The sequence below is a fragment of the Sander lucioperca genome, chromosome 3 (genome assembly GCF_008315115.2).
Source record: "Sander lucioperca isolate FBNREF2018 chromosome 3, SLUC_FBN_1.2, whole genome shotgun sequence".
Classification (NCBI taxonomy): Eukaryota; Metazoa; Chordata; class Actinopteri; order Perciformes; family Percidae; genus Sander; species Sander lucioperca.
Window position 1 is genome coordinate 41,378,097 of NC_050175.1, and position 14,450 is coordinate 41,392,546.

General features: G+C 39.8%; 1 protein-coding gene across 4 annotated transcripts in view; it reads right to left on the bottom strand.

Moving 5' to 3' along the window:
* Nucleotides 1-315: 315 nt before the first annotated feature.
* Nucleotides 316-14,450, bottom strand: part of csnk1g1 (casein kinase 1, gamma 1) — a 46,255-nt gene continuing 32,120 nt past the window's right edge. The window contains exons 11-14 of one of the 4 annotated variants that reach the window (XM_031290048.2): nucleotides 13,548-13,658; nucleotides 9,934-10,040; nucleotides 5,737-5,760; nucleotides 316-4,720 (exon numbers count right to left, since the gene is read on the bottom strand). In XM_031290048.2, coding sequence (XP_031145908.1) covers nucleotides 4,666-4,720; nucleotides 5,737-5,760; nucleotides 9,934-10,040; nucleotides 13,548-13,658 — 297 coding nt within the window. In that variant the 3' untranslated portion in view covers nucleotides 316-4,665. The remainder of the gene's footprint in view (nucleotides 4,721-5,736; nucleotides 5,761-9,933; nucleotides 10,041-13,547; nucleotides 13,659-14,450) is intronic. The other 3 variants (XM_031290051.2, XM_031290050.2, XM_031290052.2) reach the window with 3 other exon arrangements.

Genomic DNA, 14,450 nt, shown 5'->3' on the forward strand with positions numbered 1-14,450 from the left:
TGATATGTTATGTTGTTAAATTCCTAATAAAAGTGAAGGGAGACAAATTCGAGAATAATCAGGTTATCCTGCAAACCCTGCAAATACCCCCAAACAATTCAAATCAGATCTTTCATTCACTCTGAAAACATCTAAGAAATTTCAAAAGGTCAGACTGAAATCCTGACACAGGCACTGAGCATCCATGAAGACAAAATTAATCTACACTGAAATTAGTGTAAACTAGCTGGATTCATCGACTGTGTATATTTGCAATTTTAATTCAAGTCAGAATACAGTATCTGCAGCAAAATTATCTTGAAAAAGGCATTCACACAAGGTGGAGAGATCATTTATTTTACATAAAAAAGGGTGCAAACTGGAGTTTCCCTTTAGGTGTGGAGGGAATAAAAAGTGATTTTATAAGGTTCATATGACACATTGTATTGTATGAATCCAAGGAGGAAAAAAAACAAACAACAAAAACATAGGTATCTCAGATAAAAAGGACCTTTATCTTTCTGTAAATTAAAAATATGAAACCATAAAAAGAAGAAATGTGGGTCCTTCATTCTTGAAGCCCTTGACTAACTCATTCAAATACATTTTTGAAGTGACATTCATATTTCAACACAATAATGTTTATTTACAGTTTTAAGATTTCTCTTAATCATAGCTCTGAAAAAAAAAAAAAAAAAATCAATGCTGAGGGGGAGGATAAACTCTTGGAGCTGTACAATTTGATTTTCCACAGTCTGAGAGGAAAACAAAAATCAAAGAATACATATTTTATATCCCAACAGAAAGAAGAGTGTAATTGTGAACTCTGTACAATTTACAATTTTTCAAATAATCATCACAATATTGCAGTAAATGCCACCCTAAAACCTCTCCCTCAAAAAGAAAAATATACAGTAAATCCAAGACAATTCTACAGTACAGCAACAAGGAAAAAGTGCCAGAGAACCCATAAAGACCTAAGCCATTCATTCATTCACACTTTAACTGTCCTTTGCTTTGATTTACACAGCTTTGACACACAGGAATGTGACTTACACACAACCAAAGCTATAAAACACGAGTCTGACTGAAGTGAAGTATATCAGAAATAATGGGAACTGAAATGGAATGTGCTGTGAGAAGACATGAAAAAGTTATTTGTTTTACATGAGGACTGGAAGCCATAATGTCTCACTGACCCAACAGTATATGAGCTCCACAGGGGAGAAAATTCCCTGGAGAGCGAGAGAGAGAGACCGCTCACTGTCGTCTCCAGATAAGCCATGCAGCAGATACAAACCATACAGAGTACTCCTATATCGCTCTGTATGAGGCCCAGAGAGTAAAAAGTAAATACATTAGAGTAATATATCTATATCTACCATTTCAGCCGGGAGCTAAAGAGTTAGGCGACCTAGTTTAAGGAAGAAGCAGAGGTTGCAAAGATGACCAGTCACAAATCCAACTCCGAAATCATAAACTTGGTCGATAAAATGGTGTTGGTTTCAACATTAAGGGGAGAGAAACCAACAGAAGCGACTCATAAAAACACTCCCCCCCCCTCCGGCACTCTTTAACAACTCCGACAACACTTCCTGGTACTGAATACCATGTTGCTCTGCGATTTTTCAAAATGACAGTGGAAACATCAAGGACACAAGGTGGAATGCGATGGTCAAAAAAAAAAAAAAAACATTCAACTTCATATTTTCCTGGCACAGGTAAAAGGCATGGGCTAGTAGTAGTCTCAGGAATGGCACTCGGGGAATTCAGGGGGAACGCTGAAGGCTATATAGTGTGGATATCCATCTCACTACACAGAAATACTTTTCAACTTTTCTCAGGTAGCTGGGATGAAGGCATGTCGCTAATGCTTTGTGGGGAGAATCCCAGGCAGCAGATGTCACAGGTTTGGTGTCCGAAATAATGAAGGTTTTCATCGACAACAGATACATTATGGTGAATGTTTCACAGAGACTGAAAAGTGATTTTTACCTGCAAACCAACATCTAAACGGCAACTCCTCTGGGTGAAAACACGCGATCATTTACACCTGCTAGCACAGGACTCCCCAGGTGAGTCTCACAACCTGTCAAACACACTCAAGGAGGCACTGAGACATCTCAAAGAAATTAATACCTGTCATTCGAACAGCCTATTTTCCCCACAATTCCCCTCAAATCCTGTGTGGAATTACTGTGATAATGACCGAGAACATAAAAACAAACTTAAAAAAAAAAAGGTCCCGTAGACTTTCATATTCAAGTACTGTCAATAACACAATAACTTAGACCCCGGAGTAACTGACATGTCAGGGGTGAGAATAAACCAAAAGCTATACAGTGTAAATACACGCAACAAGCAGGTTTACATACTGATCATTGAGATAGTCTACAACATTGCATTTCTAAAGATGATGGAGCAGGTCCACAAAACGCCAAATATAACACTCCGCTGAGAGTTGATTCATATGTGTGTGTGTGTGTGTGTGTGTGTGTGTGCGCGCGCAGAGAGGAAAGAAGGAGGGCGTCATGGTACAAAAATGGAGTGGGCGGGGATAAAAGTAAATTTAAAGTGTATTCCCTGCACCCTATAGGGAAGGCCTAGCACACGAGGCAGCTACAATTAAAGTAATAAGCACGTTTAAAGTACAGTATTAAGAAGGCAGGGTCTTGTCAGGGAAAGCCGGGGTCAACAAATGTAGTGCAGTCATGGTCTTGAGCTTTTTTTTTGTTTGTTTTTTTGTTACCCTCTCTTTCCCCGTAAAACCATGGCTATTTGGAATGGAAAAACAAAACAAAAGAAATTTGCATTCAAAAAATTCACATTAGCAAGATATAAAATAAAAAAATAAAAAACACCTATGTACGTTAATTCACTCTCTGCTCGGAGGATAGGCAAGGTGACATTTCGAGGATATTGTTTCAAGGCAGTCCTCCATGACACTAAATAAAAAAAAAAAAAAGAAATTAAAAAAAATGGTATGGACATGTTCACTTATCACGTCGACGTTGGGTTTTCTCTCTAGGCGTTGAGGAGAGGGGCCGGGGTGGTTTAGCAGAGTCGTCCAAATTCAAACATCGCTTTGCAGCACAGGGGTCTTCACACTGGACACGCAAGGGGCGGGGACTTCTCAACACCTTTACAGATTATTACACCAAACCTTCAATTTGGCATTGCTCTCTCTTGGGAATACATCCTCAGTGTTACAAGGGAAGTCATTAACTGCTCTGATACTAGCTGGGGAACAGTCCACAATTTTGGCCTTTATTATACAGGTGACCTCAAAAAAATTGCACTGCAAACCTCACAACCATCATGCTGCCAACTTTGTTTATCCAACTGGTGATGTGACGTGGTGGTCGACTGGTCGGGGTTAAGGCATTGGACATTAGCGTTGAGAGGCTGCGATTTCATTTCCAAAGCACATCGCGCCAGTTGCTCTCGTCACTCCAAAGCAACATCCTCCAGTGTCTACTGGTGTAGAGACCATTATTAACCATCAGATTATTAAGATCAAGAACATGTAAGACCGTCCCTTTCCTCTCATCTTAGTTTTGGTCTCACTTTTTTTTTTTTTTTTTTTTTAAACATTGGTCTTAACTCCTTAACTGCAATTTCCTTCCCATGCGCATGACAGATTATATAAATGCTCCAAAGTCATTTACGTTTCTGTCCATACATTCAGTGTGTATGATTTAGAACTAGTAAGAAAACTGGTGGCAACCAAGAGATAAATAGCATAAATAGCATATAGTTTTTCAGCCCCATGTACAAGTGTCAGGTCGCTGCTCATTATCACAAAGCCAACACGAGCAAAACTGCATGTGAGTCAAAAGAGACTGTAGTGTGTTTTAACAGCGGCGTGGTTAAGGGGAGTGCTTTAACCAAGCAGCGTGAGCAGAAATCATCCTCAGAGAACACAGTGCAGGAGGCGTCTCTGGTCTTCTGGTCTCTCAGGCCCGGGTCCCAGTGCCAGGGTTGGCCTCTTTGGAGGAAAAAAGTGCAGGGGCCAAATGGCAGACTGATGCTCTTTGTGCCTGAAGATAGGCAGTTACGCTCTTGGCTTCCCGCGTGTTCAGGTTTACATTCAGTCCCACGTCAGGAATGACCAAAAGGGCTTTGTGTCCAAAATGAGTTCGCAAACTAACGACGGGTAAACCACTTTGAACTGGGACTTGACAGAGGGGAAATGAAAAACATGATTTTGTGAGTCAAACAAAGACATCATAGTATGCAACAGGCTGAAGGTGGCAAGATTCCACAGGAAGATCTGTCTTCTCCTTTGCAATACCACAGAAGGGAAACGGGAGCAAAAAGTCCAAAACGAGGAGAGAAAAATACAAATGCTGGGTGTCTCGGGAAGGGGAAAAAAAAAAAAAAAAAAGTATCCTCTGCAGAATTCCAACAAAAAAGGTTTCCATTTGGACGACTGGCCTGCAAAACATTCCACCACATCTTGGAGGAGGAAAAAAAGAAGAAGAAAACATGAAAAGGGACTCCCATCAAAAGACACAAGCGTCTTGTACATCTCAACAAACCATTTTAACGGGTCCCTCCAGGGAGCATTTCAATCAAGATCTTTCAGTTGTCTCCCTCTTTAATTTCTGAATGGGACCTTATTGATTTCTGAAATCACAATCAACTGAGCCGGACCTTGGAGCGTTTCAGGCCGGTGGTGGATGATCATTTGTGCCTCGGCGTGTTCTTCTTCCGTTTTCGCTTGAAGAAGCAGCAGCACCTGCGGACAGAGACAGACATTAGACCGATATGTAGAAGAGGGAGGCTTCAAATGAAGCAAAATAAAATAAAAAATAAATAAAAATAAATATATATATAAAAAAAAATATATATATATATATATTGTCATCCACTAAGTGTTTGCATGGTTCTGCACCTCCCACAGACAAATGGCAGAGGGGACTCAACTACAAAGTGCTGCGGTGACTCTGAAGGCAACATTTCTCCTATGCAAAACAATGGAGCAGTGCACATAGAGCACAAGACAGGGTGAGCCTAAATGGTCGATAGAACATACGAAGACAAGAAAAAAAAGCTGTGGATCAAGACATAGGACAGTGACTGGGTACTCTTAGATTAATTCATTAATAACGAATAATGGTGCACCATGCAACAAGGGTTAAGAGACCTTTAATCTGAAGCCAAATGTGCTGCTAAAAGAGTGATATCTGATTGCCTGACCAAAATGGATTTTTTTTTTTTTTTTTTTTTTTTTAGTTTTCAGAGGTGATCCAGAATGAAAATCTGCAGAATTTAGCAAAACAAATTCTTGGGGTGGAGATGTGTTAAAATTATGTTTTTGTGGAAAATCTGCTTTTGTAGATTCTGTCTGGCCCTGCTGATTTCTTACAAATGTTACAGGGGTACATAAAAGATGATTTAGTTAACTTGTATCAAAGTTATATATATTATATATAGTGTATATTCTTTTTGCACTGATGTGACATCAAGTTTTAAGTTAGTATGCTTGCTCACGTCGCTCACATGGCAGCACTGTTTACAGTATTCTTTATTCATCTGTCACTGAACGACATTGTGCGGTGGTGACAAAAAAAGTAGAAAAGGGCAGAGACTTGATTGTACACATAGTAGACGATGTTCTCAGGGGTATATGGCACTATTGTACCAGTGAGAGTCTACTTAAAATGTGTAAGTAACAACTCCACTGAGCCCCAGCCCAGGCTGGTCCACTCCCTGTCCCATGAGTCTGATGTGGACGAGCAGAGAGGGACTCACCACAGGTTGAGCATTTTCACGCAGCTACAGAAGAAGAGAGAGGAAACAGTGTAAAGAGAAAAGAAAGATAGATTAATACAGCAAGACTAAGATGATGGGACTGGGCACATGCCACACAAACATGCACACAAACAGGACACCAACAGGACACCAACAGGACACCGGTGGACACAGAGAGGGAACGTTTGAGGTTAAAGGAGAAAAGATCACAGAAAAGGTTACAGAACATCTACTATGTAGCTATTTTCCCTGTGTTAGAGTTAAGGAGCCCATTTAGGATGGAAGGTGGGTTCATTATTTCGGTAACACTTGACAGTACTTGACGGTATCTACATAAGAGTGACATGACACTGTCATGAACACATGACATTGTCACGACACATGAACCCTAACCGTAACTCCAACCCCAACTTGTCATGACAAAAACCGAATGACACATACTGGCAGAAGCATTATGTCATAAACGTTTATGACTTGTTTATAATGTTTATGACACGTTCATGACAGTGTCATGTCACTCTTATGTAGATACCTTCAAGTAAAGTGTAACCATTATTTCTTGCAGAATTCCTGGCTATGAGGATGTTACAGTATCAAAATAGGCTGTGTAATGTAGGCTACATTTGCTATAAGAATGTGCATTTAACAACCTTTTTAAAAAAAAAAAAAAAAAAATCATCTTTTCTGCTTGCTGAATCAAATAAAAATCAATAGCTCATATGATTTAACTGTGTAGTTTCTAATGTTTCCTCATGTCAGACATCGAATGCCCGTCTCCATCTTGATAAAGGTTGTTGGGAAACGATGGAAATAAGTGCAAGATAGAGTTGACCCAACTACTCGTAATAAATACATCACTACTATTCTGTTATAATTAGTCCTTTCAAAGTTGTTAGTAACTACTTTTTAACGACTGATTTACTAAAACTGGACGCACCACTATAACTTAAATATCTTAGCTAGTAAAGACTTCAAATCAGTTGCTAGGAAACCTATGTAGGTCTGTCCAATCAAAAGCAATCAACTAGGTAAACAGGAAGTAACTGTAGCATCACAACCATAAAAGTAAAAATGTTCCATTTCATCACAATGATCATTGATGATCACAATCTGTCACATACTGGTCATAAATGAAAGTTTTACAAGGTCTATATATATATATATATATATATATATATATATATATATTAAACAGCCTTGATGAATACTTGATTCTGATTGGTTAATCACAAATTCTACTGTCTGTTATTTCTGTATAACAGACCATTGCTAAGTATAGCAGACCGTTGCCATAGACTGAGTTTTGATCACCGACAATAAAATCGGTTTACAATCAATATTTGTGCTCATACGGAGCTCATGCAGCTGATTAGCGGATTAAAGGGAGAGAGAAGGTGGAGGAAACGGGGATCGCTAACAGCGCTAATGGCAACACTGCAAACAGAGCATTAGTTAGCTTCATGGTTAGCTCACTCACCGGTAAAGTTAACTGTCCTGACTGGGAAGCAGGCAGGCAACCTCTGTATGAGTAGCCATGTAATAAGCAGAGTAATAAGCAGGATAATGCAGAGGAGCCGGTCATTATTGCCAATTATGTTGATATGGCCCTAAAATAATATCACGATATTTCAGGGTATATCTGTGATAATGATATTCTTATTGATATGACAAAATACTAAACAATGTTTTATTATTAATTTCAAGAACATACAAATGAAAAAAAAGAAATTGTACTTTAATATCTCAGCATAAATGTTGGTTTTCCATTAAATATTCAGTAAAAACTAACTTTGTAAACAGTAAGTACGAGTGAGATTCAGATTCTGTATAAAATATAATTACATAGTACAACAGTTGCCAAATTAACAGGCAATCGCGTCAACAAGTCAGAATATTGGCATTATCATATACATTTTTTCATATCATTATATTAAAAAGTATACCGCTATTATCGTGAACGATATACGGCACACTAGTGTACAGCTGGAAGAAGCATAAACGTATAATATGATTTTAATAACTTTAGATTATGGAAATTCTGAACCAAAATTAAGTAAGTTTAACCTGATCCTGCACAGACTGAAATTTGTGTTATAGTTTGACAATCGGAGGCCATTTCAGCCTATGAATGATAATTAAAAAGATGAAAGAGCATGTAGCATTTATTTACCACGGGAACCTGATATTCCCTAAAGAAGGCAAAACATTAATTAAATTGCATCTGACGCATGATTTGCATTCATTACTTCATGTCTTTGTATCAAACATCAAACTTGTCTGACGAGGTATCAAAGAGACTGGCAGTAAATTAAACACACCAATCAGCGTATCAATTGTGTGAATGGAGACAACAGGAGGAAGGCCTGTCATCTGGGCAGAAAGAGAAAGGAGAGCACATTAAAGTGAACCTCTGGGAGATCCATGAGGAGAATCGCAGAAGGGAATCTTTTTTTTGGAGAGAGTGGGACTGATGCTAAATACATTGACAGATTTTTTTTATGTCAACATATACAAGAAGTATTTGGATAGATTGTGCAATAAACATAACCATTTATTACAATGCTATAGTGTGAAATCTGACATCTACTTTCAGAGGCAAAATGGAGTTCATTTTACCTTTTTTTTTTTTTTTTTTTTTTTACCTTATTACGATTAACAGTTTTTATTTCGTTTTAAACAAAACACAAAACATACAGCCCACAACATTAATTTACCTTTTTTTGATGTTTTGCTTCTGGAATCATTTCCCCTCATTTTAAATGGTCAGCTGGCCCATTACCTTCTCAATAGACCACTTATTCAGCACTGACTTTCAATTTAAAATCAGCTAAAGTATTTTTTTTGGGAAACCTTCTCCATATTAAAACACACAGTTGAACACAAACACATTTGGTAGAACCAATACAAATTCCAATGTTTTGACTGATTGTGTACCAATTTTTGCATAATTTGACACCCAGTATTTACAGGGGCAAAAAACATTTATCTGCCAACCACACAACCCAAACTAGGCCCACTTTGATAATATTTTACATTTATACATTTTCTGCAAAAAGAGTATTTCAACGTGCCCCGGTAGAGCCATAATCATAAATGTTTCCACCACAGCCTCACAACAGGGAATAACTGTGCTGACCTGCACTATTGAGGTCCTGCTTGGTAACTGAGCAGACCGGGACCAGATCAGGGCGGTCTCCTCCCTCAATTAAAGCCGAGTCTTGGAATACAGTCATTGGCTTAACGCGAGTATGGTTGTGCTGGCGACTAGAGACAGAGCGCCATTTTAGTGTGTCTTGGCATGTGTAGTTCTCAGTACTCTCACGTTTGTACTTTTATCAAACAAAAAATCGGCCTCACTCTTCTTCACACCTGTAATATCCAACAGCCTCGATTTTTAACCACCAGGCACTTTTTTTCTCCATTAATATATATTTTTTCTCTCAGCGAGTTGTGCCTCCGAAGAGCTCTTCTCAGCTCTTCAGTCAGCTGAACCTCGTGACATTCAGTTTTAGCACAGTGGGTTTAGCTGGTGCTACCAGCTCTAAGATAAAGTGAATGAAACCAATGCTGATGCCCGGGGGTTCCATGTTTTTTTTTCCCCACCCATGCTTGCCTCTCAGGGAGAGAAGGGAGTGACTGATACGATGAAATAATGTGCATAATTTTGTACATGTGACTAAGTTACCACATGGGAAATCTGGTGTGATCTCAACTGGCTGCCGCCACGATACACTGACAGAATCTGCTTTGCATTGATCATTACTGGTACTCTTAGACATGATGATCAGGCTCATTAACAGTGGAGTATTTCTTTAAGATGGTCAGGCTGCTAGAAGATAAAATAACATCCTCAGTTGCTGCCAGTGTGGCCTGTGTTTGGGGTCGACTGCTGAGGCAGGTTACATGTATGAAAAACTGAATTAACTCCGGCTGAGAAGTTAGTATACATGGGCTTTCTTTCTTCAGGTTGAATTGAGGGAACAACATAAAGATAGGCAGCAGTCATGATCAAAAACCCTCACAGTCAGACAGAAGATAAGAGGGGCAGTAGTAGGATGACAGCTGAGGGATGTCACAATTCAACAGCATAGCAAAAAGTGGCGTGAGAGAGAGACAGAGAGAGGTAGAAAGGAAGAGCGGAAGGAGAGAAAGCAACAAATGGACATGGAGGAGAGGTGTGGCAGGTGTATGACATACTTGGCCTCGTCGACCACTTCCACCTCTGCCTGAGCTGCAATGGGCTGCGTGGAATGGACGGCCAGTGGGTCGTCTGCATTCAGCTCCCCGTTGGTCGAGCTGACCACCTGTGGCACAGACAGGGGTGTTAAGACATTGGGAAGACTCAAAGTGAAAAACTGTTCCTGCTGGAGAGTTTCTCTGGTTAAAAACTAATGCATGAATGATGCTTTACCAATTCACTTTTCTTTTATTGTCTTCTCTATGGAATATAGCAGCAACGAAGAACAACATATCAATAACAAAAAAGCCCATTGTATTGTATTAACTACTCTTTCTTGCTTCCATTTTGTATCCATAGCTGCTCTGATTGTCTGATTGTCCGTGTGTCCCCCTTATTTAAAGCAAACTTCGAAAACTTAAAAAGTTAGTCCCAATGGGCAACAAGAGATGGGTAGAGGACCATCACAATTATGCAGTGGGATATCAGGTAACTGCAAAATCTTCATATTAATGATAATTTCAACAAATCTGATTTGTTTATGTGAACTTCAAGCTCATTTCTGTTTAAAAGGTGTAATAATCAAAGCTTTCATTTACAGTATGTTTAAAACTTACTTTTATATCACATGGAGCAAATAGGACTGCTTGTCTCTATATGAATCTAAATTATTTCAATGGTTTTTGAAATTTACTTTCCAGTACGACAGCGTAATAGGGCAATTGCAGGAAAAAAAAATAATAATTATGGAGCCGGGGGAAGGGGGTTATATTTCAAAGAAGATGTAACCAGGGACATCCTTATCTGTCCATTGCGTTGTAGTTCTGGACACTGGGTTAGGAATAGGGGGGCAAGGGGAGTTTTTGTCCACCCACCTTCAGGTGTTATGGTATGGTAACTCTATTAACCAGCAGCAGAGCCAGATCAGGTGTGGGGAGTGTGCCAAACACATTTCTGGTAATTTTGTGGCCAGGCTTCCTTGGTGCATGAGTGGAACACTTGGGCACAGGGTGGGATCAGAAAAAAGGCATAGGTGGGTGCATTAGAGGCTGTGGCGATCATGGCTTATCACATTCACCAAAGGAGCTCTCCCCGTCATGACGCACTGACAGTGTGGGAATCCTTTAGATCGTTTTCCACGGAGGAAAGTTATTGTCTGGGACTTGGGACGGATCCCATATCATGTTGCAGAGGGAACAGATACCTGCTGCCTTCAGATGGCTGTAAAGACAAGGAAAGGACTTACAGTAATAATGGCACCAGAGAATGCGAGTGTTGATATTTACATGTTAAAAAGAACCCTTTCAAGCGCCTGCAAGGTAGCAAAAACTACACAAAATAGCCCAATTGACGGCAATGTCTCAGAACAAGTCAGAATGCTTATGATCATATGGTGATTCTGGGCTAAAATCACTAGTATTTCTTTGTTGCTTAATCCGACTGCAATAAATTATGATAAGGTCAACAACTTCAGGCATAGTACATGGTAAGCCCCGGCATCTGCAGTGATCCTGAAGCAATGTGGTTCTTTGAAAAAAAAATGTTTTTCTCTCTCGTAAATGTATTACTTTAATCACGGAATATTACCCCCCTCCCCCGGCTCCCCAATAAAAAATGTTTTCCCTACAATGGCCCTAATACGCCGTCGTATTCCAGCCCGTTTGCCAGTATGTAAGAAAACTTTGTAAAAATATAAACCTTTATTAAAATCAAACAGACATACTGTAGATGAAAACACACCAAACAAACAAAGTGTCGACTGTACAAAGGAAAGCTATTGATCGCATATACCTGTAGAAGAAATTGCATTTTAATTATTGTACAAATGTGTTTTGTCTGCATAGGTGTATACAGTGTACGCATTTGTTAATCTCAGCAATCCTAACACCATTCAGTTCCATTCATGATGCAACAGTGTCGATAAATCTCCTGGAGATGAAGTTGCTAGACATGCGATTGTTGAAATGACTTGTTTATTTTCATTACTGCATCTACCATAACCCATTCAACTTTGCACGGATATATCAGAACTGTTTTGGAGGAGACGAGGTGCAAGATGAGAGTTACGTGTCTGCTGGAGGCGCTGGAGCTACTACAAGCGGGCTATTCTGTGTTCTTGCCGTCGGTGTGAGCCATTAAAAGTCCTGTAGATCACCAAAGTCTGTGGGCTCAACTCTGTCATTTTATGACACTGACTTTATATAAAAAAATAGATACATTTGGGTATAAAGTGATGTGAATTAGATGACATTTGTTTTCTTTGGACTTCCACAGCATTGTGTTTAGGATGCCTTCTTCATTATCTGCTATTTTTCTAGCAAGATATTCTGAATTACCCCACAAATTAAAGACTTTCTGGGGAAACTATGAGTGTGTTAACAGCAACTGTGTTGGCATGAATATCCATGAATGGTCAATATTCATCCTGCTGTATACAGAAACTTAACTATTTTAACCATCTTTATATAACCATGTAAAATAAGAGTCTAACCTATAGGTAATGGTGTTTTGTAAGCCAACAGTGTAACAACTAAGCTCTGCTACCTCTGTTGATCTTGCGGCCATCATCTTGCACACTCAAGCATTTCCTCTACCTTTCAAGACGGCACCCTGCACTTAAAGAGTCCAATCAGTGCTGGAGAGACATGTTTCTGTCAGTGGGAAACAACCAGGAGACACGGTCCACGTATGAAGCGAACATACAATAGTTGTTATATGGGTACCTACTGATGTATGGCAATTTTTAAATATCCACACCATTACAACATCAATAGCAGTGAATGGCATTTAGTAGAATAGCCAGAGATCTAGGAAAGCCTACACTGTACACGCCTATGCAAACAGAGCTTGTTACAGATAGGGACAATCTTGGGTAATATAGAGTGGTAAAAATTACACCAGGATGTACCTTTAGGCATAATGGCCCTTTATGACTAAAGAGCATGCATTTAGCCAGCTAAGCCAGGTCAACCCTGCCATGCAAGAGGCTTCTTGATCTTGCAAGGAATGTCCAAGCGCCATGAGGAGTTGTAGGACCTAAGATCAAAAATGCCACAGCCAGGGCTGCTGTTTATAAAGCTAAATCATATTTTCACCATCTGGGGTGGGTGGCACCAGATGACATGCATATGGTGGTGCAGAAAAATAACATTTCCCAGCCAGGGGTAAAAGGGGTGGGGGAGGTATATGGTTGTAGATCTGTCTCACACAGACAATGCTAAAATACTAAATAAATGTGTCCTGGTAAAAAGTCTGGGATCTACTATTGTGCATTTACTTTACTAATCAGAAATACCTATAACATTCTGGAAATAACATTCTTTTCGGATCAATTATGAGCTGTAATTTCATTAGGTTTTCTAAGGATTAATAACAATAAAAGATGTTTAGGGCGACAGTGCAATTTGATCTCTTCTGTCTGACCTAGAAAGCATGTCTTAAAGTGTATAAAATAGCCTCAAGTTAATAATAGCAACCATTTCTGAAATGCAGAATTAGCATTTGAAAATGCCAAACCTTTCGTTAGGTTTTTTTTTTACGTATTAGTTATTATTCTGGATTAGATCCTATGAGACAGATCTGACTCCATAGAGGTCGGGTGGGGGTTGTGGTTGACCAGGTGAGGGGTGTATACCTGCACTGAGCCCCCGTGCCTATCCGCTGCCAGGTGGGAGGTCAGATAGGAGGAGTTTGCTTGGCGTGTGGGCTGCACCTCCCATGCTCCTCGTCGATCTGAGACCGCTGTCTGCTCAGGAGTTGGGGGCGTCGGTGATGGGAGGGGAAGTGGGATTGGGTGGGGGGGGGGGTGCGATGGGAGAGGGTGGGGGGTGGTGATGGAATAATTGTGTTAGGAAAGATGGATATTTGGGTGTGCGAGGCCAGGTACCATGCAAAGCAGCATGAGAAATGGAGAAGAAGAAGAAAAAAAAATGTAACAAAATAAAAGCGTGAATCAAAATCAAAACAAGGCTTCAGCCAAAGAACTCAACAAGAAACTAACGAGCCTGAAGCCAAATGGAGGTACGCTCGTACATCTCAAATTGTGGGGCTCTATTTACATTTAAAGCTATAGTGCGTAGTTCCTGTCTCAGCCATGAGGAATTCTAAGTAACGACAACAAAACTGTCCGCGCATCCACATGTCACAAGCCTTTGTTGATCGTGGACCCCCCCCCCCCACCACGCAGTTGCTAGTAGCCAAGGAGGACATGGAGGATTAAAAACACTAGAGGGAATTATCTTCACTCGAGTTTATGCGCGCAAAAGTCGCCGGACGACACCAGTTTCTGAACATAGCCATACTGAGAAATACAGAGAGAGTTGTGTGGAGCTAATCTGTCTTAACCCTTGTGTTGTCTTCCCTTCAACCTTGAAAAAAAACAACACTTTTTTTCACAATTTGTGATGCCTTTTTTTCACAATTTGTTTTTGCTTTTTCCAACGTTTTAAATTTTTCTTCTACACATTTTCAGCGCTTATTTCTACTTCCAATATTTTCGGCCAATGTGACCCGAAGTCAACACAAGTTAATTAGCTTT